The sequence below is a fragment of the Theropithecus gelada genome, chromosome 17 (genome assembly GCF_003255815.1).
Source record: "Theropithecus gelada isolate Dixy chromosome 17, Tgel_1.0, whole genome shotgun sequence".
In the NCBI taxonomy this organism is placed as follows: Eukaryota; Metazoa; Chordata; class Mammalia; order Primates; family Cercopithecidae; genus Theropithecus; species Theropithecus gelada.
The window spans coordinates 50716010-50742112 of NC_037685.1; the positions used below are offsets into that span (position 1 = coordinate 50716010).

At 47.1% G+C, this 26103-nt stretch overlaps 1 protein-coding gene across 1 annotated transcript; it reads left to right on the top strand.

Annotated features, from left to right (window-relative positions):
- The first annotated feature begins 4177 nt into the window (after positions 1-4177).
- Positions 4178-7059, top strand: SOX1 (SRY-box 1). Its single transcript, XM_025364356.1, has one exon. It carries the CDS (start codon positions 4232-4234, stop codon positions 5402-5404), a length of 1173 nt encoding a protein of 390 aa, XP_025220141.1. The 5' UTR covers positions 4178-4231; the 3' UTR covers positions 5405-7059.
- The last annotated feature ends 19044 nt before the right edge of the window (positions 7060-26103 follow it).

Here is a 26103-nt window from a genome sequence, read left to right on the forward strand (position 1 = left end):
TCAGAGATCGGGGGAGGCACCTACACGTGGCCTCAATCCTCCACCCGGCCCCAGAAGCCGCAGGAGCTGAACCCAGGAGGGCAACCAGTTGTCGAGCGGCCACGTGTCCCTGGAGGGTGTCAGCAGGACAGGTCGACTTCACCAGGACCACAAAAGACAGGGCACAGTTTCTGCCTTCTTTCACTGTCCTGCAGAACTCCTAGCTTGTCCATCGTGCTCCTTGCTTGGGACTCGGGACTGACACTGGGCACAGAAAATCCATGTCTGGATGCCTCAAAGCTCCCTTTCATGCTGGGGGGGGGGTCAGGGAGGGGGGACAAAAGCTAAAAGTGCTAATTACTCGATAGAGACAGTTTAAGCTAATGGTGTTAAAGTCCAGCACTCAGCACTCAATTTATTTGAAAGTTGAGGGTTCTTGCATAATGGCTTAATCTATCGCATACATACAGGCATATATGTGTGCGTGTAATTTCTAATGATGGCTTGGTTCCGGATTGTCTTTGAAGATGATGACCACAGGTTACATACAACAATAGAAAGTGTCCTTATTTATCCACATTTCTAAGTTGATCTTCGCTTTGGCATTTTGAGCAAAGAGGCACAATGAAGTTTTTGAGTTGCCAAAAAGCAAGTTTGGTCAATCAACAGTGAGAGTACCCTTGGGAATAGGGAAGTCGGTGTTCAAATCTCCAGGAGTCCAGCCTTTGGGAAAGTACTGGGCTTGAAGGAGGTCCCTGCCAACCTGGCTGGAGGTGGAAAGGAGAAGGAGGTGCTTTTCAAACTGATTTTGGACTGTCTTCTCTCCTTTTAAAGAGTCACTGAGGAAAGAGGTTAGAAGGAGCAAGAAATTGAGGCTTCCAGAAGCCAGCGATCACCAGCAGGAGTTAATATGATGCTTGTCAATCCTCATGCCAGGAACGAAGGCACAGAGGTCTAGCATGCAGTGCCCTGTGCTGCCTAATTGGCACTGTCTGCTGCTGCCAATCATTTATTGCTTGGCAACAAGTTACACCTGCAGCTTTGGTTTAATACTTACGCAGGTGGCCACACATAGTGTGTGCAGCCGCTTTGGGTCTAGGGAACATCTCGTCACTGAAGAGGGCTTATGGAGAGCAGCCTGAACGTTGAGCACTAGTGTGATCTCATACGATGCTAAACCATTTTCCTCCTATTTAGATGCTCTGAACAACAAGGGTAACGTCGTATTTGGAAACAATTTTCCGGACTATGGTAGAAAAAAACTAGACCATTTCAAAGTCAGCTATCCAAGTTCCCCAAAGCATAAAGCATTCCTGCAAAGCACACTGGAGTGCAGGGTGTTTATAAAATAAATTGCTCCATTGATATGGAAAATAATGTGCCAAGCCTGATTCATACAAAGCATTTTCAGGGAGTCTTAAGCTATTTAGTTTAAACTCTAAATTGAAAAGCAGAGGAAAGAAATCTTTCAACTGCTAAGTGGATAATATAGTTCATAATTTGTAAACCATTTCCTTTATTTCAGTCTTGCTGACTTTCCATAACACACTGGATCTCACTGCACACCCATTGCCTCCTAAATTATCAAAGAAAAAAATGGGGCTATAGCATTCCCAAACAATATTCTTGCTCCTTTTTGTTCATTCACAATGTAACTGATATTTGTAGGTAGTGCATGGAACAAATCAAAAGATTTAACAAACTCGACTGGTGAAATAAGAAGGTAGTTGGAAACCCAGTTTATAACCTAGATATTTAGTGAAAAAATAAAAATGAAATGATGTTCCCTTTCTAATATAATTATATATTATTTGATGAATTTACTATTAAATGCTGAATGGCCTGGAATGAAAGCAGTTTAATCTGCAGAGGGATCAATTTGCTGTTGCACTTCACACTGTAGCAACCCTGCAATAATAAAACAAACCCTACAGTAATAATCATAGCAATTGAGAGGAAATAAAGCATTATTCTTTTACCTTGGACAAGCAACAGGGTCAAGAAATTCACAACCTCAGAATTTTTTTAAGAGGAAAAAAAAGGTGTCACGTGTTCGCTGCCCCACAGACTCAAACATCCTATTACTCCTATTACGGTTATCATCATCCTTACTGAATATTCCTACTACAAGACAGGCAGACACGTGACATGCGGTGAAGGTTCTACTTTACCCGCCACCAATCTCCATAAGCACTCTCATCTCAGGGTGCCTCGGTGAGGACAGAGGAGGAATACTTGGGCTCAAAAGAAGTCTTTGGACCACTTTCAGATTAGTCTGGTGGAAACGGTAGTGTGAGCGCTATGATACTTGAAACTGAGTTTGAAAATCTCTTTCACGTTCCCAAATCAAAGCCACTTTGAGGTTTAAGAATAATAACCACAGGTGAATGCCTTACTCTTTCCACGCACGAGCCAGGCCTTTCCTTTGCATGATTGCACCAGCGACTGTGACCTGGTCCTGAGGCCCCGCCTTTCATTCGGTTTAGGTGGCCCCGCTCAGTTCACGCAGTTTTCTCCATTCTTAGGCAACCAGCTCGTGGGAGATTCACTCCAGAAAAGCCTGGGCCAGATCATTATTTTGCCATCCAACAAACTTTTTCAACTGTTGTTCAGGAACTAGATTCCAGATAGATCTTGTGTTCGGCCTTCCTAGAAATTCCTTTTCCAGAGGAAGAAGATCCGGGTTGGGAAGACTGCGTGACTATGGCCCCGGCCTCATTAAAAGACTCCTCCCCCCAGAAGTTTAGGGCTGATACTAAACGAAGCAATGGAGCCATGCCCACACAAATACGCCCCCTTCACCCGAATTGTGGGGCCTGGACTGCGAAGGCCTTTGCTGCGAGAGCGGGCACTGGCGAACTTCAGTGCACACCGCGGCCAAGAGCCGATGCGGGGCGGGGGGTGGCTGAGCCGCCTGATCCTTGCAGAAGAACCTGCAGGGGCCCTCGGAGGGTCTCCTCTGCGTCCAAGGGAGCGCCCCTCCTTTTCAGCACTCGGGTGAACTGAGGGCGACGTGCCAGCCCCGCACTCAACTTTCCCCTTCCCTGCAGGCACAGAGTTAGCCGGCGGGGGCAGAGGAGGCGCTGGGTCTCCACTGCGCCTGTTTAAACCTGGCCCGGGGCTGCGTTTCCTCCCCCTATGCCCGACGATCCTTTCTTAGTCTTTGCTTTTCAACCCAATCGTTAATCACTCGGAGCGCGCGGGCGGGGAGCGGCGAGGAGGGCGAGCTTGGGGTTCGCCGCCGCCGCCGCCGCCAACGCCGCCGCGCGCGCGCTCAGGAAACGGTGTGGCTGTCACCCCCTCCCAGGCTTCCTCCCCCCTCCTTCCTGCTTTGCTCCCCCTCCTTCCTCCCCTCCTCCCCGCTCCGCCGCCCGCGCCCAGTGTATCTACTCCCTCCCCACGTCACTCGCCAGCGCGCCATGCAAATCACCGCCGCCGCCGGCTCCCATTGGCCACGGCGCGCTCATTTAATGGCAGCCCGGGCCCGGCGTATGGCTGCTGGGCCCCGCGCGCCGCCGGCCCCGCGTGCGCCTCCGCTCCGAGCGCACGGCCCCGGGCAGGCAGCCGGCAGCCCATCCCGGGCTCGGCGGCCCCGGCTCTCCGGCCCTCTCCACGAGCCCGCGCTCCTCCTGCTGTCCCCGGGCCCCTCCCTGGCTGCACCGTAATCGCCCCCTCCGGGCCCCCCTGGGCCTCCTCCCCCCCCCCACCGGAGCCTGGCTCCCCCCGGGCACCTGGGACCAGCACATGCCCAGCGCACGCGGCGCGCCGCCCTGCTAGAAGTTGCAGCCCCCGAGTTGGAGGCCGCTGAGGACCGAGCGCAGGAGGAAGGAGACAGCGCACGGCGGCGGCCCGCGAGGAGGAGACAGCACACCCCGGGCCGGGCCCAGCGCACTGCTCCCGGCCCCAAAAGCGGAGCCGCAACTTGGCCACGACTGCACCTGTTTGCACCGCTCCGCTAAGGGCGCCCGGGCTGCGGTGGCGGCGAAGACGGCGACCCGGACCGTCAGCCTCTTTGGCAAGTGATTTGTGCATCAGGAGAAACTTTCCACCTGCGAGCCGAACCGGCGCCGAGTGCGTGTGTTTCTGCCTCTTTTTGTTGTCGTTGCCTCCACCCCTCCCCATTCTTCTCTCCGCTAGGACACCCCCGCCCCCGTCTCGCTCCGTCTGAACTCCTCTCCGTCTCCCCCCAACCCCGACCGTCTATGCTCCAGGCCCTCTCCTCGCGGTGCCGGTGAACCCACCAGCCGCCCCGATGTACAGCATGATGATGGAGACCGACCTGCACTCGCCCGGCGGCGCCCAGGCCCCCACGAACCTCTCGGGCCCCGCCGGGGCGGGCGGCGGCGGCGGCGGGGGCGGAGGCGGGGGCGGCGGCGGCGGGGGCGCCAAGGCCAACCAGGATCGGGTCAAGCGGCCCATGAATGCCTTCATGGTGTGGTCCCGCGGGCAGCGGCGCAAGATGGCCCAGGAGAACCCCAAGATGCACAACTCGGAGATCAGCAAACGCCTGGGGGCCGAGTGGAAGGTCATGTCCGAGGCCGAGAAGCGGCCGTTCATCGACGAGGCCAAGCGGCTGCGCGCGCTGCACATGAAGGAGCACCCGGATTACAAGTACCGGCCGCGCCGCAAGACCAAGACGCTGCTCAAGAAGGACAAGTACTCGTTGGCCGGCGGGCTCCTGGCGGCCGGCGCGGGCGGTGGCGGCGCGGCCGTGGCCATGGGCGTGGGCGTGGGCGCGGCGACCGTGGGCCAGCGCCTGGAGAGCCCGGGCGGCGCGGCGGGCGGCGGCTACGCGCACGTCAACGGCTGGGCCAACGGCGCCTACCCCGGCTCGGTGGCTGCGGCGGCGGCGGCCGCGGCCATGATGCAGGAGGCGCAGCTGGCCTACGGGCAGCACCCGGGCGCGGGCGGCGCGCACCCGCACGCGCACCCCGCGCACCCGCATCCGCACCACCCGCACGCGCACCCGCACAACCCGCAGCCCATGCACCGCTACGACATGGGCGCGCTGCAGTACAGCCCCATTTCCAACTCGCAGGGCTACATGAGCGCGTCGCCCTCGGGCTACGGCGGCCTCCCCTACGGCGCCGCGGCCGCCGCCGCCGCCGCTGCGGGCGGGGCGCACCAGAACTCGGCCGTGGCGGCGGCGGCGGCGGCGGCGGCCGCGTCGTCGGGCGCCCTGGGCGCGCTGGGCTCTCTGGTCAAATCGGAGCCTAGCGGCAGCCCGCCCGCCCCAGCGCACTCGCGGGCGCCGTGCCCCGGGGACCTGCGCGAGATGATCAGCATGTACTTGCCCGCCGGCGAGGGGGGCGACCCGGCGGCGGCAGCGGCGGCCGCAGCGCAGAGCCGGCTGCACTCGCTGCCGCAGCACTACCAGGGCGCGGGCGCGGGCGTGAATGGTACGGTGCCCCTGACGCACATCTAGCGCCTTCGCGACGCCGGGGACTCTGCGGCGGCGACCCACGAGCTTGCGGCCTGCGGCCGGCTCCCGCCCCGCCCCGGCGCGGCCTGGCTTTTGTACAGACGTTTCCATGTTCTTGTCAAAAGGAAAACACTGGAGACGAACGCCGGGTGACGCGTGTCCCCCACTCACATTCCCAGGAGCCCCTGGCGACCGCCGGGCGCTGACACCAGACTTGCGTTTTAGACTGAACTTCAGTGTTTTCTTGAGACTTTTTGTACAGTATTTATCACCTACGGAGGAGGCGGAAAGCGTTTTCTTTGCTCGAGGGGACAAAAAAGTCAAAACGAGGCGAGAGGCGAAGCCCACTTTTGTATACCGGCCGGCGCGCTCACTTTCCCCTGCGTTGCTTCCGGACGGCGCCAACCGCCCGAGCCCAAGTGACGCGGAGCTCGTCGCGTTTGTTATAAATGTAGTAAGGCAGGTCCAAGCACTTACAAGTTTTTTGTAGTTGTTATCGCTCTTTTGGGTTGGTTTGTTAATTTATACAAAGAGATTACCACCACCACCCCCTCCTTCAGACGGCGGAGTTATATTCTGGGTTTTGTAAAACTTTCTGTATCTGAGCATTTCCATTTTTTTTTTTTTTTGATTTTGTATTATTTCTTGTAAATGCATTGTGAAAATTTTATTTTCGGCGTTGTGATGCGGGGAGGAGAATTCAGATTATGTACATAGTTTCCTAAAAAGCCTTTCTTCTTAAAACGAAAAAAGACCCCCCACCCAAAATGTTTTGAGTAAACAAATTTAAGAGACAGAGCCCATTTTCCCCATAAATTTGAAACATGCTATTTTTATGTGCATGTTTTATGAGTTCAAAATGCAATGAGGAAATCTGAAAGGGAAATTATCTGTATGAACTAAAAGTAAGGGAGCCCCGGGGAATGGGAGGACAGGATTTTCAAGGAACCTTTTTCAATGGAAGAGAAGGAAGTTAAAACCTATAGGTTATTTTGTAGAGCTGAAGTGTTAATACGGGCCGAGAAATAAAAGTATCTTTTGCTCCGGCTGTTTCACTGCGGGCGGCTGGGGCTGCTGAGCTACCTTGCTGCAAGCGGGACGCCTTCCACCTGGCTGGGCGTCTGCGCCACTTTGGTCCCGAGGAGGGAGGAGGAAGAGAAGACCCCAGTGGCGGGACCCGGGACCAGGCCATGGATGAGGGACAAAGACCAGGGCAGGTCACGGGTTTCCCAATTCCCCAGCAATAAAGATTTCGAGCAGAATTTATCTAAATGTGTTTCAAGGAAACACAATCGCTGAACCAAAACGTACTGCAGCCGAGCCCCCCTCCGTCCATCCTCTGCCCCTCCCTCTGGTTTCTTTCTCTTGGGAAAACGGGCAAAATAATTGTGCTGGATTCTCACACACAGAGAGAAATATCGACCATCACCCTCCCCCGCGTGAACTGGGATGCAAATTGCTAGCCGATGTGAACGCAAAATGCCTTGTTCATTATTCCTGACGAGATCTTGAGGTTGTTTGATGCTTTAAATTTTTTAATTATATTATTTTCTAGGTGTTTATTGGTACATTGCAGTTTTTTTTCTGAAATTTAAAGTTTTCTGTAAAACTTTGTCTTCAAGTAATCTGACAGCATTAAATATTGCATTTAAAAATTATACTGTAGCAAATACATTTAAAAATTAATCACAACATTAAGATGAAATTATATTTTTAGGGAAAAAAAAAAACACTTTAAGCCCAGATGGAAATACGTTGATTTCAGCAGCCTTAGGCTTCCCCCTCATTTTCTCAACACCTTTCCTTGTCCTGGAGTGAGTATGGACTGTCCGTCCAAAAGTGAACCTATACTATAAGTTTAATGAAAACCGAATTCAGCCTGCTTTCGAGAATAGCTTTAAGTATAATGCTAATCTGACTACTGACATGTGTAATTTTGGGGAGTCATTTTGATAATTTTGCTTAAACCACTCATTCGTTAAAGTGATTACAAAAAAGTTCAAGAATGATGTCCACTGCTTTCTAACAAGATAATAAAACCCCCCTCTTTCCTTTTTCTTTATTTTTATTTCTTTTAACTATTTGATCCTTTATGAAGCAGTTGTTTCTGGAAGTGTCTGTGTGCCCATGGAAGGCTGAGCACCACTACGACTTAGTCTGGGATAAGGGCCTCCCCAAGCCCCTCGGGGAGATGATTTGGGAAATTCTAATCATCTTGTTCTGTTAACTCACTGGAACCTTGAGGGCCCAATGGGACTTTGAGGGTTTTCTCTGAAATATACAGACTTAAAGGACTCTCTCTGAGGTTCTTTTGACTGACGTCCACTCTCAGTCTGGCCCCTGTGCTCCCCTGTGTGTACCCTGGAGTTTCTGTGTCCAATTATTGGCACGTAGGTCTTGGCTCAAGATTAGGATGCGGGCCCCACTCTTCAGGTACAGACTATGAAAAGTTGAGTTAGTGCGCCCGGGACGCCAGGCAAGCCGCCTGTTGTCTCCCTGGAGGATGCTCTTACCGTTTGGCATTTTATTGCAGGTGATTGGTACACAGTCAGATGAAATAGCCAATGCCAGGTGCTCCAACCACCTTATTTCCTTGTTTTGTTGATTAGAACAATGCGGAAAAAAGCAAATATAAATTTTTTAATGACTCCATTTAAAAATATCACAGGGTGGGGGGCAAAGAAATTAGCTGAGATTCATTTCAGGATTGAGATTCTATCCCCCCTTCCCCGCCCCCAGCAGTGTCTCTCCAATTCAAATCAGTGGAGAAAAGATTACAGTAGGCCCTGAGCCGACTGTGAATTCGGTGCTTGGCCAAGGTAACACTCATCGTATTAACGGAGTGAAATACTATATGATGATAGTTATTATATTATACGACGACTTCATTCACTTCCCAAATCACAGGGTGGTGCTTCTGTTGCTTAGTCCAATTATGTTTGCAACCCGTGTAGGGAACGCGGACAGGAGTCTTTGAGGCCTGGTGCAAAGTTTGCATCAGTTTGTGTGGGGGCGACGGTGTGACTTCGTAAATCTGCCATTGCGCTCGGGTCCGGCCCTTCAAACTGAGGGTAGGAGAGTTTACTTGAGGGTTTTTTTGTTTTGTTTTGTTTGGGCCTTGTTTTTCAACTCACCCGCCCCTTTGTTGTTGAGATTTTGACGTCCCCTTCCCCGGAGAAACCCATCCGTACTAGATGGATTAGTTTTAAAGAAGACACAGCGTGATCTGCAGATGCGCGTCGGGAGCGTGACTGATAGGTCTATTAAAATCACGCGTGTGGGAGAACGGCACTCATGCTCCCGCGTTTCATTCCCTCGGCAAAGACTGGGCACTGCAGATTTCTGTCTCCGGAAAATTCCAGTTAATTCAAGAAATCCATCCCGGGACGTGTGCCCCCGAAGGTGCACTCCAGGCCGGCCGGGGCTCCAGCGCCCCCTCGACCCCGTCTGCCTCCGGCCGACTCCCGCCCCCGCCCCATCCACACTCGGCCTGAGCCCAGGGGCAGCGGCTCCGGAGGCTTGGCGGCAGAATTTAACCCCAGGGCTGAGTCCTTCCTTGGAAACGTCAAGTGAAAAGCAGACTTGGCCTTGGCGAGGCTCTTTCCAGCGTGACTATCTGGCGAGACTGAAAGGCCAGGCCAGATGGGGAGGAGTGAGCGGGGTGCGCGCCCCGTGGCAGGGACTGGGGGACCGGGTGCCCCCCGAATCCTGCGGGGTGGGGCAGCGTCAGGACCGAGCGATGGCCGGCGGGGGGGGCTTGCGTGGAGGCCCAGGCCGGGAGGTGGGGACGCAGGGATCCCCTCACCCAGTCCTCTGCTCCCGCCCCAGCCGGGCTTTGGGACCACCTCCCCTGGCCTGAGGGCGAGCTCTCCTCCCGCTTCCTCCCCGCCTCCCCAGTTCTTCCCTCCCTCTCTCTCTCTCCTCCCTCCCCGGCCCTTCCTCTCCAGCTGCGCGCCCGCCAGGACCACGCTCCTCCCGCCCCCGGGAGCCGATCTGCGTCGGCTGCTGGTCCCGACGTGTCCTCTCCGGGCGGGGGTGGCCGGGCCTCCTCGGGACCTCGGGCCTCCCGGGCGTACCCCCCTGCGTGCGCCTCTCCAAGTCGCCCTTTCTCGGGCCCTGCCCGCGGCTGAGCCCCGCACACCGCGCCGCTGTCCTTCGGGTCCTGGCACACTGCGTTCCCTCCCCGCCCCCGCCATCCACTCCCACTGCCTCTCCAGTCCCTGCGCCGTCTCCACCGCCCTTTGACTCCCGCACCGAGCTGTGTCTCCGCCGCCGGCCTCTCTCAGCGCGGCCCGGCCTCCTCTTTGTCTTTGAAGCTCCCCCGCCGAGGGCCGCGCGCGGCTCCACTCTCCGTCCCTCTCCGGCCCCTGGGCGCCCAGTCGGAGGCTCGGAGCGGGATGGGGCAGGAGTCTGGGGGCGGCCTGCGCTCCCCCTACTAATCCCCTCATTGCCTCGGCCGCGTCCCCGCAGGCTCCGGGCGGGAGGGCGCAGGGGTCCCCGGGCGCCCTGGGAGCCCATCTCCCTCCGGCCCGCGCCGGTGTCAGCCGCCGGCGGGGGGCGGGTGGAGATTAAGATGAGTGATGCGAGGGATGGGGCCGAGGGTTTTGTGTAGAAGGAGAGCAGGATTAGTGGAGAGAAAGTGCTGACCCGGGGTCGGCCGCAAGTCAAACCCTTTTACACTCAGCCGGCGGAACGAGCACGTCTCGGGCCGGATGGCAACAAGTGGGCGCGGAGGGAGGGGCAGGAGAGGCCGAGTCCGGGGTGAGAGCGGGGAGGGGGAGGGGACACGGCCACAGCGCCCCAGGCCCGCAGCGTCCTCGGGGACAGACGCCGAGGGGGGCGCGCACCAGCTAGCCGGGCGCGGACTGGGGCCTGCAGGGCGTGACTGGCTGCCCCCAGGACTCCATCTCCTTCAGAAACACCTGCCTTTTCCATTTCCCGGGGTCGCTTCGGCTGCTCCTCTGGAGGGAAGACTGGGGAGAAAGCTGCCTGCGCTCTCTGCCCCAGAGGCTCTGATTTAGAAACTGTTTCTTAATTTCCATAAGAAACAAAAAATCACAGGAAGGCCTGGCTCCTCTCCCGGACCTGCGTCCCCAGGCTCTCCAGGAATCTTCGCCTTATCCGAGCTTCTTCGCAGCCCTGGATCTATTTCTGGGGGGCGTGTGTGACGCAGAATCGGGGTATAAAATATCAATGCTGTTTGTCACTACACCGCCTTCTCCACCCGGCGGTGCGCGTGCTGTTTTTCATCACAGAGGGAAAGCCGCGGCTCCCCGGGAAAGGAGTGAAAACCGAGAGTGGGTGAAGAGGAGAGGGAGGTCAGGGGGCAAGGGAAGAAAGCAGATGAATGAATCTTCCTTAGCAGCCAAGCTGGAAATTTGTGCTGAAAGTACAACAGCAAGAGTTTTCACATGAAAAACGCATGAAGAACCCAAGCAAGTGATAGATCCAAAGACAGAAAATGATCCTCTATTTTGATAGTAAAAATAAAAAGAACAGAATTGACGTATTTTCGTCTAAATTACTTTTTATCCGCCGATATGAAACACCAACACTCAAACAAAAACAAAGAACAACGCAGTTTTTAAAAACAGCACAAAACAAGCAGCTCTGAGTGAATGACCTGTCCACAGCTTACCCTGGGTGACATGGGGGCACTGTGGTGGAAAATGGGTTCTGAGTTCAAAATCAAGCCACAGAATGCCGCCTGGCAAGTTGCTAAGCGTGACTTGTGGGGAAATTGTGTCTGCGGCAGAAACGCTGGACCTTGTGAGTAATTCCCAATGCCCCCTAGGCAGCTGGCGAGGCTGTAATTGCCCTCGGCCACTTCAGAGCAACCATGTGGGTGCATTAAAGACGTTGTTTGTGGAGAGCAGCAGGTCATCACATGCAAAGCCTTGAAATAGTCAGCCAGTCAAATCAGTGGAAAAAATCCGCTTTTGTTAGATTTTGCAGTTTCAGGAATTAGGCATTCACTGCAGAGCTGCAGTTTTGAGAAATTGCAATGTCAGGCATGTTCCCAATGGGGAAATATTGTGAGTGTGGAGGAACGTGAGATGGGGTTTGACAATGGGGAAACTGACAAGAGTCATCACCCAGACATTGTTTTCTCTCTGAGCACCCCGGAAATGCTAACGAGAGATGATATTTAGTGGCAGCAGTAGCACTCTGTGCTAGTCCTATGCACTGGTAAGACACAGAAACGAGAGTCTTAGGCGGCTAAGGAACTGACCTGGGATTTCACAGGATGGGTCCCTGGAATTTGCAGGGCAGAGGTGCCTTCTAGCTACCTAAAACCTATAAACGGTAGACTTGTGGTGTCAAGATCAACCTGAAAAAATTCAAAGCAGAGGCCAAGTTATCATTTTCGTTCTAAGTAGCAGAATAGAAGGAAAGCCAGGTGAGCAATATTTTAACCTCAGAAAGGATTTAGCAACCTCATGCTTTAGGTAATTCAAACTCTAGTGGGACATTTCAGTAAGTGGAAAAGCCTGAACTTCAGTGGTGAGAGTATCCAGGTAGAGGGAGAAGTAGAAGCCAGCTGTTTGTGTTAGAATTGAACTGAAGAATGAAGTTTATCCTTGTAAAAACTGGCCGTTTTCACCGTGTCATTATGCAGGTCACAGATTAGCTCTGTGACCTTGGGCAAATGTCCTTACCTCTGAGTCCATTTCCTCAGATGTAAAACAGAAATACAAAACCAGCCTCACAAGGACACATCATCTAAGGTGTATGCAGTGCCCAGCAAAAAGGAAGCACTCAATCCAGAATCATCTGGAGTGCAAGCCCGTGTGAACTCAGGGCACATCCAATGGACAATTGGGACATTAAGTGCCAGATCTGGTCTCGGCAGGAAACAATGGAAATGATACAAACCACAGTCTTCCCACGTATTCATATTAATAGTGATTTCTCTTTAAAGTTGCTTGACAGTTATGACATTCGTTCTTTCATCTGTTCAACAAGCGTTTATTACAAGTTTGTTATGTGTTCAAGTTGAGTATGAACACATGCTATGTGTCCAGCCTGTGTCTGGGTGCTAAGGATGCAAAGATCACCCCGACAGGGCTCGTCATCTGGTGGGTGAGAACGATGAGCGCACAGGCAAGTATGATGTCGAGGGTTACGGGTGTGTGACACAGGCCTACACCAGATGCTCAGGTAGGGTGCTCTTGCCCAGTGTGTGAGAACCAGGGAAGGTTATGCAGAGGAGGCAAACCCACAGTGGAGCCTGTGACTTCCTGGTGCTCTAATAAATATTCCCTCAGGTGGCCTTCCCGTGAGACGTGCATGTTGGATGTACTTTATCGATAGATACCGATTGCAGTATAAATTTGAACAGCGTATATGTGATAGCTGCTTTGTTTTTTAATGAATGATTGCTTCGGATTGGTCTTGGTGGTCAAAGATTGAAACTTAGAGGTTTACAAGGGCAATGGTCTTTCAACATCAAGGTGCATGGGATCACTGGGAGAGCTGGCTCCAAATTCAGATTCTCAGACCCAGTGCTGCTGGTAGGCTGCTTCTGGGGCTCCAGTGGGCCTTAAGGATCTGCCCTTTCTTAGGCACACCTGGGGGAGATTTTGAGGCCAGTCCTGAATGACACTTGGGAAACCTGTGTTAGGAGATGGGCCTTTTTTTTTTTTAAATGGTAAGTAGCTACTAAAGCTGGATCATTTAAATTTGAGTAGCTATTTATTATTTATAAAGTGCTCTTACTTAATTGTTCCATTGAGATGATTTTTGAAAAAATTAAATTAGTGGAAGAAGAAAAAAATTTTGAGCTGAATTATCAGAAATCTTCCTAATATAAAAGACTGATGTACTGATTTTATTTCCATTTTCCTATGCGTTGTGTTAGCTGCCTGTCAATACATCCTGACTCTCCTGAAGTGCAGTCAGTGTGGAACACAGGAAGCATACACCACACATGGTCTTTGATTTAAAGAAAGGTTGATTAAAAGGAATAAACAAAGTCATATACTGTGTCTTATCAATTTCTAATTGTAACAAACTAATTTGTATGTAAGTAGACTGGCTCCGTGCAATCTTTATGAATACAATATGGTCCAAAACACTCATGTTATTGAGCATTATTTTAAGGACCTTTGAAACATCAGAGAAGGGCCATGTAATAGTGCCACAACAGAGTTGAATTGCTTCTGTCCAGTAGATCATAACTACAATAATAGTGATGATATGCTAGGTGGCTACTGAATGTAGCTACTGAATTTCTCGATAGTATCATCTGTAAAATGGGAAGATCTTGTTAGAAAGGCTTGATAGAATAAGTACTTTAAACTTCTTTGAGAGGAAGGGGTTATGCAAATAGAAGGGGCAAAACAGAATAAATTATAGTGTGTCAACAGTACTTTATCTACAAAGCATTACCATACTGCTGCTCATAATGAAGAGAACATTCATTATATTTATAGATACAGATACAGATTAGGGAATGGTTGTGGAAGAACTCATTCTCTGTTTGAATAGCATGTAAAAAAATAAATTTTAAATAAGAGAATTTTTGAAAATTTTTTAAATTTAAAATGTTTATTTAGAAAAGTTATATATTTTGCTTTTCAAACTGAGAATAATGCTTTAAATATGTTCTTAATATTAAAATACTATGGAATCTGGATAACAAACTAAGTTATTTACTTACTTGGGAATTATATAAAATTATTGAAATATTTTAAACAACACTTTATTATTTGAAAATGAATATATCACCTGTAGCATTTGCAGAAAAATAAAATTATATTTAAAATCACAGCTCAAATTAAATCATGCAATTGCATTAAGATATAATAAAAGCAAAATAGATCATTTTAAATCAATCTATAAACTGAAAGCTCAGTACCAATTTGAATAACATGTTTTTACTTAATTTGAGCCAATTCTGATGATATTAAATTAGGTTTGAGAAAAATAGAACATGTGCAATAACATTTTAAGGTAATTTCATCACTTGTGAATTTTTTTCAAAACTTAACCAAAGAAGGGCCAAGGTCCCAAGTTTGCCCCTGCAGCCCCCGCGAAAGGGAGTCCTCAGCTGGGTGAGTGAAGCCTGACCTCCCTGGAATGTGTCCTGAGGAAGCGGGGATCCTGGGAAGAGGGCCCGTGGAGGCAGGTGCACCCGTCATCACCTGGCCTCCCCGAGCACAGCAATTGTGTCTGGCTAGACGTTTAAAGTTTTTATTTCTAGAATTGGCACAGTCCTGGGCACACAGCAGAGGGGCAATAAATATTTACTGAGTTGAATTCAGTACAGCAGGGCAGACGCAAGGATCAGCACAGGGAAAGGCTGGCCCGTGTCGGCCCAGGGAGTCCCTCTGTCCCTGTGGACATGGGGCCACCCGTCCTCATGGTGGGGCCGTGCACCCCAAAGGCTCTGTCACAGAACACCAGGAACGTCAGTCATTGCCCAGCTGAGCTGCTGCTGTGGTTATTAAGAAGACAGAAAGCACAGTCCAGCGCCCAGAGATGAGGTGCTGGAAAAGGCGGGGAGATGAGCAGTCTGCTTCTGCTGCATGGCGGGGCGTGGGCCCCTCCGCAGGTGCAGGAGAGCTGGGGAGGGTGCAGGAGCTTCTAGGGGAGGAAGCCACGCGGGTGTCTGTGTGGGGTCAACACTGGACCCGGGACCGTGGGCCAGGGAACCCGCTTTCCAGCCCTGAATTCCCCGGGACCTGCTGCGTAATTCCGCACGTAGTTTGGTGCAAGGAATGCTTGTAGGTTGTGCTGTTGTGTTGTACTGTGCTGTGCTGTTTTGTTATATTGTATTGTTACACTATGTTGTGTTGTACTGTGCTGTGTTGTATTGTGTTATGCTGTTTGGTTTAGTTGCATTGTTTTGTGTTGTGCTGTATTGTGCTGTGTGCTATGTGTTGTGTTGTACTGTGTGTTGTGCTGTGCTGTGTGTTGTGCTGTGCTGTGTGTTGCGTTGTGCTGTGTGTTATATTGTGCTGTGCTGTGTTGTGATGTGTGCTATGTGTTGTGTTGTACTATGTGTTGTGTATTGTGCTGTGCTGTGAGTTGTGCTGTGTGCTGTGTTGTGCTGTACTGTGCTGTGCTGGTGTTGTGCTGTGTGCTATGTTGTGTTGTGCTATGTGTTATATTGTACTATGCTGTGTGTTGTGTTATATTGTGCTGTGCTGTTTGTTGTGATGTGTGCTATGTGTTGTGTTGTACTATGTGTTGTGCTGTGTGTTGTGCTGTACTGTGCTGTGCTGGTGGTGTGCTGTGTGTTGTACTGTGTGTTGTGTTGTACTGTGTGTTGTGTGCTGTGTGCTATGTGTTGTGCTGTGTGTTATATTGTGCTGTGCTGTGTGTTGTGTCATACTGTGCTGTGCTGTATTGTGCTGTGTGCTGTGTGTTGTGTTGTACTGTGTGTTGTGGTGGTGTTTTGTATCATGCTGTGCTGTGCTGTGTTGGGTCCTATTATATTAAGATAAGGTGCAGGGGGCTGGTTCAGGCACATGGAAAGAGCAGGCCAGGCAGGGAAGCCCCACTCCCTGCCCCAGACTGAAACCAGAACTGTGAGGGACCCTGCTGGGTCACACTTCGGCTTTGTCCTGGAGCCATCAGGAGGCCTCTGTGGGGCACACTGTGAGACAGGATCTTGATGTGGAGATAGGCCCACAGCTGGCCCAGCCCACTGTGCCTCCGGGGCTGGGTTACGGTTCCACTTTTTGCCAACCCTTGCTGCAGCGTGGATTTGACTGTGTTACTTGCTTGGCTCTTTGAAATATACAAAACTAGGAATTTATTTTTGATCATCAGAATGATTGATGTCAGCACAGTGCAAAAGAAGCAAAAATAGATAATTTTATATCAATTATGTCACCCTTCCCCAGTGACAGGGTGGTGCCTCGGGACTCACCCCAACCTGGTCCCCGATGGCTGTGGTTTCTCAAACTGTGAGCCAAGGGACCCCAGAGGTCCACAGGCTCAGGACAGCTTTAAATTCTGAGGGAAACGGCAATGCTGGCTACTTCCCAGGCCTGGTGAGCTAGCCGGAGGCAGCTTTAGACTCCTAGGGTGAACTTGCAGCTACACCCTTCTGGATGACATCACATCTTTGTGAAAGTGGGTTCTTGGCAGTTGCTGTGTCAAAAGCAATTCCTGTGGGAAAAGTGGTGCAGACCAGGAAATGCAGGGTTGGGCGGAACCAGAGGCAAGGCTGGAGAGGCTGTGCAGCTCAAGACAGGCACGTGCAGACCACCAGTACGCAAGGCTGGTGTGCAAGAAGTGAGGTGAAAATATTATTTTTTATTTCAATCTGTATGTGTCACTTTAAAAAATGGCTGCTACATTATTAGAACAGAAATATATGTGAAGTTGTTTGAACTTAACTATTTAACAAACAGAATAGTTAGGCATTTCAGCTTGGGGCACTGCAAAAAATCCCTGGGGGTGCTAAGGGTGTTGAGAAAACTTATACTATTCAAATTGATATCGAACTTGTAGCCTACAGATTGATATAAAATTATCTATTTTTGCCTACATTGTGTGTTTATGCAGTTATACCATTTAATTGAAGCTGTGGTTTTAAATACAATTTTAGCTTTTGGCAAATAGTTGCTACAGGTGATATGTTCATTTTTGAATAATAAAGCATTGGCTCAATTATTTTAAGAATTTTATGTAATTTTCCTTAGTGTGGATAATTTGCTTTGTTATCAGTATTTCATAGTCAGTATTTTAGAATTGAGACTACATTTCTAGTAGTATTCTCAGTTTAAAGGCTGAAATAATTTTTTTTTTTTTTAATGAGCGAGAAGGCTTTTACGTTAACATCTTACTCAGATTAACATAACCAAATTTAAATCTATGCAAGTCAGACAGAATTAGAGATGGCAAAATGCTAGCATGTGTGCGCTCACGTGCTGAGCAACTTCTAAAGCGTGTCCATCAGCTTGTCGCCTATTTCGGTCACAGATGCTCCCCATGCAGGGATTTCTACGAACTTTCTAAAGAAGATGCTTAGTCTAATAGTTTTGACCATCAGCAAAACTGCTCCAAGAGTTATCCTAGATTCTACCTTTCTATTTCATTTCATTAACTCTCCTAGAAACAATTCTGTTCCAGTTCATTCTTTCTTTCTTTTTGGGTTCAGAGTTTTCTTGTCTCTAAGGAAACCATCAGGTTACACAGTGTTTGTGGTTCCGAATGTCACGGGCGGTTATGAGGGGCAGTTTAAGCGTGCCACCAGCAGCAAGACTGTGAATTATACATGATAGTGACAGAAGTGACCAGTCAAGTCCATGTGCAAATGTAGAAGCTTACAAAGGAGAGGGGTCAGTCCTAAGTGATCACTGGCACCCTGAAACCAAAACTTTTCATTTACCTTTCTATTTTTTTGAATAATTATTTTATCTTATATGTTCATCAAATATATACCTATCCGGGGAAAATGCTCCCTTTGAAAATGATAACTTTTGGTTATGCATGTTAAACTACTTGTTTCAAAACTAATTAATTTGTTTGTTTGTTTGTTTTGAGACAGGGTGTTGCTCTGTTGCTCAGGCTGGAGTACAGTGACACTGTCATTACTCACTGTGGCCTCCAGGGACCAAGTGGTCCTCCCACCTCAGCCTCCTGAGTAGCTGGGACCATAGGCACACACCAGCATGCCTGGCTAACTTAAAAAAAAAGGGTTTTTTTTTTTGTTGTTGGGTTGTTTGTTTGTTTTGTTTTGTTTTTTGGTTTTTGGTTTTTTGTAGAGACAAGGTCTCTCTATGTTGCCCAGGCTGGTCTTAAACTCCTGGGCTCAAGTGATCCCCCTGCCTCAGCCTCGCAGTGTGCTGAGATTACAGGCATGAGCCAAAGGCATTCTATTATTCTACAATTTACTTTCTTATTTTTTTGTTGTTGAGTAAAATTAAGAAAGACTGAGGAAAATATGGGGCAGCAATGAGAGAAGGAAGTGAACAAGAGCAAGAAGGTTGTTTACATTTTGGCCAGTATTTCACTGGACCCCAATTTGAGTAAAAAATGAAAGACATCAGACTTCCTTACCTGTTGTCACCCATGCTCAGTGAAACGGCATAAAAATAACCTTCAACAACCTTATGCCTATTGAAGTAAGAACCCTGTAGTGTAGTCATTTAATTGCATTTGTATTAGATGTGATTAAATATTTTGGTTGTATGTATTCACAATAACTGGACCTTAGAAATAAATAATTCAGGCCAAGAAATACATGGAACATTAAGGAAGTTATTAGGAGCAAGGAATTACCTACAAGCTAGAAGTAAATCCAAAGCAGCGTCAGAGGTGGGTCACATTGGAAAGACCAAATGTTAGAAAGACAAGGAGATTTTGGTGATGAGGCCACCCTATCCAGAGAGATGCTGCTGCAGGGTTGATCAGGGCTGCAAAGCATGGATCAAAGATGAAGAACAAGTATTAACAGCCTCTACTTATGCTTTCGAAGGATTATTTTAGGAGGATGAAGTTAGGAGAATTTTTAACCTTCCCGTGTGTACTAAATGGGACCTCACTGTGTTAGTTTCTGGGGGCTGCCATAACAGTACCACAAACTGGGTGGCTTAAAGAAAAGAAATTTATTCTTTCACAGCTCTGTAGAGAAGTCCAAAATCAAGGTGTTGGCAGGGCTGGTTCCTTCTGAAGTTGTGAGGGGGTCAGTGCCAGGCTCCCTCCAGCTTACAGTGTTGCTGTCATCCTCGGCGTTCCCTGGTTTGGGGACACCTCACCCTGATTGCTGCCTTTACCCTCACGGGGCGTGCTCCCCAAGTGCATGGATGCCTGGTTTAAGTGCCCCTTCTTTCAAAGGACAGCAGGCGATGGATTAGGGCCCACTCTAATGACCTTGTCTTGACCTGTTCATCTGCAAATACCCTATTTCCAAATAAAGGCACATTCAAAGGGGCTAGGGGTTAGGACTTTCGCATTATTTGGGGAAACACCATTCAAGCCATAACAGGTGATGACTGGTAATGACACTAAGTTTTCTTGCCTAGTAAATCGTCTGCATTCTAAAGGCCTTGGTACTGCTTAAAAAAGAAGTAGTTTAGTGTTTCATGAGCTTTCGAATACCCTTGCTATCCCCTAGACCTGTTTGCACACAGGAGCTTTTAATACATATTCCTACCAACTGGTTACCCTCTCAATGACCTTGAATCTATCCTGAATTAATCACCTACATCATGGCACTGTAGAAGCCACAGCAGCCCAGAGGGGACTTGTTGTTGCCATGTTAAGACAGCACATAGTGGCCACACTAATGTGAATTCTACCCCAAACAACACGGTCCCTCCGTTACAGCAGAAAGGAAACTGAATAACTCCCAGATGCCACCTGGGAATTATTTTTATTGTTACTAAACCACCTTCATCCCTTCGGAAGAATGCAGCGCAATCACATGCAGTTCACATACATGATCTCATACTATCCCCACTACATCTCTGAGATGTATAGTTACTCCCCTTTTTGTAGAGTGAGGAGACTAACAGGGGTCAAGCAATCTACCAAAGGGCATATTGTCAATGAACAGAAGATTCAGGATTAAAGCCCAGAGCTGACAGACTCTAATGCTAATGATATAATCCATATGAACATTTCTTTAGAAGGCAAACAGTATCATAGGCTCCCAAGGAAAACAGCAGACGCATGCTTTGTTCAAGTCCATCCCTTGGACCCATTCCCCAGCAGCAACCTCAAAGACTTCTTCTGGCATTTTTCTCACATATTTATCTCCATATTTCTGGATTATATGTTTGTATTGCTTATTCTTAATTTCTTAATTGTAGACGTCATTTATTCAGACCTTAGTGGAGACTATAAAGCTATGATGTTCTTTCATGTTCTTTCCTACTCCCGTCTTTCCCAAAGTAGGTACATCACTGGCTTTTGTTAAGTGAATGCCCAGTGTTTACCTTATTTTTAACGTAGAAGTATTATTCATGGCTGAGCCCAGGGTAAACGATGACATTTCCATTCTTGGGAAACTGTTTGTTTTACCTAAAGTTTTTAATGGTCTTGTTTTGTCAGAGTTGATGTTGTTCAGCCCTCGGTTTTCTATAGTCCTATCACAAATTCTTTCCAAATTCTGCATCCGTATTAGTAAACACCTTTAAATAGTATGTCCTGCAAGGTTGAATATATCAGAGACTTTATCAGCTCAGTTTCTTCTTGCAGTCAGGCCTCGGGGGGGGCCTCTGTCCCCTTACTGCATGGTGGTCATCATCACATTTCATGTCACCTCTCTGCCACGGATCTCCCATTGTCCACATCCCATGTCTTTTCTTGCTGGATTTCCTTTCTTGGTTTGGTAAGTTATGCCTTCTAATAGGCTATAAACCCTAGAGTGACAGTTTAGCTAAGTATTGAAATCTAGGTAAAAACTAATTTTCCCTTGTGATTTTATCTCCAACACATGATGTTGCTTTTGAGCAATCCATACTATTTGTGTTTTACACCTTACTGAGGGATACTTGATATGCAAGAAACTGTACACATATACCATATACAATTTGATACAGTTTGACAAATATATATATCCATGAAATTATCATCACAATCAAGATAACAAACATATCCATCACCCTCAAAAGTTCCCTTCCCTTCTTTGCAAACCCTCTGTCTTACCTCTCTCCACCTACAAACAACCACTAATCTGCTTTTTGTCACTATGGATTGGTTTGCATTTACTAGAATTTTGTATACATGGGATTTTATAGTGTGTGCTTTTTCTTGTCTAGCTCTTTTCACTTAGCATAATGATTGTAAGAGTTATCCATATATAGCATGCATCAATAGGCCATTCCTTTTATTGGTGAGTATTCTGCTGTAGGGAGAGACAGTTGTTTATCCATAAGTAATGTCGTCCTTCAATCAACCAGCTACATCTCCAGTGCTGAGTCATCACAGGGGTCTAGTGGCGATCATCTTGATAAGTATGACAAATAGTAGTGCCATCATCGCAAAATATTCTAATGAGCAATACTCTAACGTTCTATAGTTTTAGCTCTCACATTTAGGCATTTTGAATTAATTTTGGTATGTGACATGAGGTAAGTCTTAGTATTTTTTTGCGTATTGTTACTCATTGTTCTAGTATCATTTTTTGAAAAGATTATTCTTTACGCGTTAAATTGCCATGGCACCTTTGTCAAAAATCGATTGACTGTATATATGTGGTTTTACTTCTGGACTCTTTATTCTTTTACATTGATCTATTGATCTATATTTATGTCAATACCACACAATCTTAGTTACTGTATAAGTCCTAAAAACAGGTAGTGTAAATACTTCAACTTTGTTAGCGTTTTTCAAAGTTGTTTTGGCTCTTTTATGTACTTTGCATTTCCATATATATTTTTGAATAAGTTTGTCAACGTCTACAAAAAAATAAAAGTCTTCTGCAGTTTTAATTGAGGCCTTATGGAATCTATAGATGAATTTTGGGAGAACCAATATCTTAACAGCATTGAGTCATCAATCCATCAACATGTTCTATAATTTCCACTTATTTAAATCTTCTTTAGTTTCCCTTAGTCATGTTTTTTAGTTTTCAGTGCAAAGATCTCATACATCTTTTATCATATTTATCCCAAACTATTTTAGTTTTGGATTCTTGCCATAGACATCCTGTCATGTGCAGATAAAGACATTTTTATTTCTTCCTTTCTAATCTGATGTCTTTTTTTTCTTATCTTATTGCACTGGCTAGAATAGCAGTCCCCAGCCTTTTTGGCACCAGGGACCAGTTTCATGGGAGACAAACTTTCCACGGACAGGGGTGGGGGAAGATGCTTTCAGGATGATTCAAGTGCATTACATTTATTGTGTGCTTTATTTCTATTATTATTACACTGTAATATATAAATGAAATAATTATACAACTCACTAGAATGTAGAATCAGTGGGAGCTCTGAGCTCATTTTCCTGCAACTGAATGGTCCTATCTGGGGGTGATGGGAGACAGTGACAGATCATCAGGCATTAGATTCTCATAAGGAGCCATAACCAAGATCCCTCATGTGTGTAATTCACAATAGGCTCCACGCACCTATGAGAATCTAACGCCATCGCTGACCTGACAGGAGGCAGAGCTCAGGCAGTGATGTCGACATTGGGGAGCAGCTGTAAATACAGATGAAGCTTTGCTGGCTGCCCACCTCCTGCTGGGTGGCCTCATTCCTAACAGGCCACGGACAGGGACAGGTACCAGTCAATGGCTGGGCAGGGAGCTGCGATTCCCGGGCTAGAAGCTCTGGTGCAGTGTTGGAATGAAATGGTGAGACCTGGCATTCTTGTCTAATTCTTGATCTTAGGGAAAGCTTTCAGTCTTTCATGTCAAGAATGGCATTAGCTATAGTCTATGCTTTTTTGATTCCTAACTCTTTATATGTAACCTATTTTTTGTTTAGTTTGCTTTTTAAAAAATCTGATCTGTAGTTTTTCTATGCAAACTATTTTGTTGTCTGTTTTTATTTTCTCTTTTTATTACTGGTTTTTGAAGTTGCATGATGATGTGTATTGATGTCTTTTTTGATTTCCTGTGCTGGGAATTTGGTGTACTCTTTCCATCTTGAAAGTCATATCCTTCAATTCTTAGAAATTTCATGAACTGTTTCTTTAAAATTTTCTCCATTTTTCTCTGGTCTTCTTTATGGAATTCCTATTAGAGATCACATCTTTTGCATCATCTTTTGATTTTTATATTGTTTCTCTCCTTTCTCTCTCTCTTGCTCTTTTGGTTCTGTTTTCTTGGATAGTTTCTCACATTTATCTTTCACTTATTTCATTGATTTGTTTTTTTTCAACAATCATATTTTTACCTTCCAGGACATTTTTTGTTCTCTGAGGTTTTTGTTTTGTTTTGTTTTGTTTTGTTTTGTTTTGTTTTGTTATCTTTTTGGTTTAAATACTGTGCTGGTTTCATTCATGAATTGTAATATCCTCTGAGATTTTATGTAAATGCCTCTACTTGTCCCGAATGGCTTTGGCTCCTGAATCTCTTTGCGTGTTAATTTTGAACTTGGCCTTTCATGTAGGGGCTTTCCTCTAATGTCTGTTTATTCTTTTTATCTGTTAGTACTTTTAAATGAGGCACAAAAAAGCTGACTGGAAGCTTTGGGAGGGGCTGTATGATACCTGGCAGGTTTACTGCAGCCTGAAACTTGAATGTTTCATTGCAGGAATATCCAGATGTCAGATATGTGTAGTTTTGGGGATTTCTCCTCTTCTTGAATCCTTTCGTTTCTCTAGAGAAAAATTTTGCCATCACCTACGGGCGTTCTTGCAACTGCACAGAAGGGGATGGAGGGACCCCCAGTTCAGGACATAAGCTCTCATGTAACAGGTCTCTTTTCAGGGCAGCCCTTCTCCCCTCCCATCTGCTACACTTGCTGTTTCCTCCTCTACTGCCTCTCTCGTTCCATTTTCTGTAAATGAATCTGCTGCGTTGGAGGAGGGGCCGCTGCTGGTGTGCTGGGGAGGGGAAGGGACTTCCAAGTCCGGCATCTCTCCCGTGGACTTCAGACTCCTTTTAGTTCTATCATTTCAGACACTGTACTTTCAGTTTCCAGGTCCTTTCTGGTTCTGTAGTAAGATTGGCATATCATATCACTCACTTTAGGCATTGCATTAGCTTCTCTTTATTTCTGATCTCCAAAAAATTTACTGCTGTTCATAAGCCAGTAGAGCCTCCTCTCCTTTTTGATATTATCTAATTTTCATGTTAGTGGGGTTACAAGAAAGAAAAAAAACAATAAAACACGTGCTGAAATCTCCAAGTTTAACCAGGAGTCCCCCACACTGCAGTCATCACCTTAATGGCTTTCCTTGGCGATGCTGCCCCCATATCAGAAACTTAGAGAAGGTCTCAGGAGGTTTTGCTTCCCTGGCTTGTAGGCCATCTTAAGGTTTTGCATTGCTAATCATATCAGAATTTTCTCTTTTATTAGGTCTTGGACATTCACTGTTTCATCTCACAAAATCCTCTCCTTTTTTTCCTTTGTCTCCCTGTGTCCTTGAGCCTTATGGAAAACCAGAGCCAGCTTCAGTTCCTCGACCTTTCTTCTCTAAACACCAAGTTCCACCATTGACAGAACACTGAGGTTCGTGCACAGTCACATGGGCACGAGTAAGGCGAGCTCAGAGGCTGGTGTGGAGTTCCATACGAAGCACAGGAGGTTATCCTGGCTCCTCAGGAGACACGTGAAGACGATGCGATGAGAGGTCCTTTAGGCATGGAAAGTGTTTGCATCTGCTGAATCCCCATCCATCTCGCATCTCCATCTCTAAATATGCAGTTTCGGATATCTGTGAATACCCCCTATGAAGTGCCTGGTTGGCAGCAGGCTGGGGTGTGCAGCTCTGTGTCCAAATATGAAATGCCCCAATGCCAGTTGCAATTGTTTTGATTTTGATGTTAGGGTCTAATGTTAGCTGTGACCCCCTCCTTTCCCTTTTCAACTTGAAGAGACTGTCTTCATTTGAAATAGGGAAAGGAAAGGGAGTGTAACTCTCATAGGAGTGACAGGAGCCACCCCACACTGAAGCTGCCGCAGAACCTTGAAATGGAAACATTTCTGCAAAGGGTATTCTTAGAAATAGGAACCACGGTGATAAATACCACCACTACCACCAACAGCCCCAACACTGAGGCCAATCACCAGGCACACTCCAGCAGACAGGGAGAACACAGCCCACAGAGGGATGCCAGTCCCTACAGAGGACGAGATGATCTCAGTGCTATTACGTAAGCGGTAACTTAGGGTAATTATTCTACCTAGTCTGCGAACATGGAATTTTATCTAATGGCCAGAGATATCCAAAGAATTGCCACAGAAAGCCTTTCACAGAATTATTAAGTGATTCATGGGCCCTATTCAGAAATGTCCAGAAATAGAAAACGCACGTGGTATTTATAAAAGGGTTAATTCATTAATTAATCTCTTCTCTATCACAGAAAAAGTAGGCTATTGCTGGGACCAAAGGTCCCCAAAATAAAGTCAATGAAACTATTTTGGTCCAAAATTTAGAGACGTTCTTTGAACATATAAGCGAAATGGACTCAGGGATCTACAAATCAAACAAATACTCAAAAAAAAAAAAAAAAAAAGCATTTTGTGGCAGACCATTGTATACGCGTCAGAATTTGGATAAAGAATAAATAAGGAAAATTTTTTTTCATCTCAAAATACACATACATAGCTATACTTAAATATAACTGTGTCCCTCTTCTCACTGGTACATAACATATACAAAAAAGACAAAATGGAATTATGGCTGGTATTGGGACTATTTAGATGATTCCTGTATAATCTGGAAAATGTGTATGATGTAGCATTTATAGAGCACAAATATACAATTGTGTGATGTGTCTTCCACTATTACACCAAAAGCACAAAACACTACAACACAAAACAGTTTGGTTCAGCTTTTAAAATAAAAGGAGGAATTTAATTAAGCAAACAGACAAAAAATCCTTTTAAATATAAGTTGGAAAAATCTTTCTAAAATTATTTTTATAGACACAATATCCTGCAGAGTTTTTCAGTTTGAAGTAGAGGAAACCCAGTGGTTCAATGAGAAATGGATTTGATGAAACATTGGCTCTGGCAGCCTTAGGAGCTAGCTTGCCAACTCGGTGTTGAAAAAGTTGATGACAAAAGGTTCCTGAAATCAAATTTTCCTCTTTGGACTCCTTCTAGAATGCCTCCAAATCTGAT

What these genes read in the sequence shown, in the direction of transcription:
- SOX1 (XM_025364356.1), top strand. Translation starts at nt 4,232, where the DNA reads ATGTACAGCATGATGATGGAGACCGACCTGCACTCGCCCGGCGGCGCC.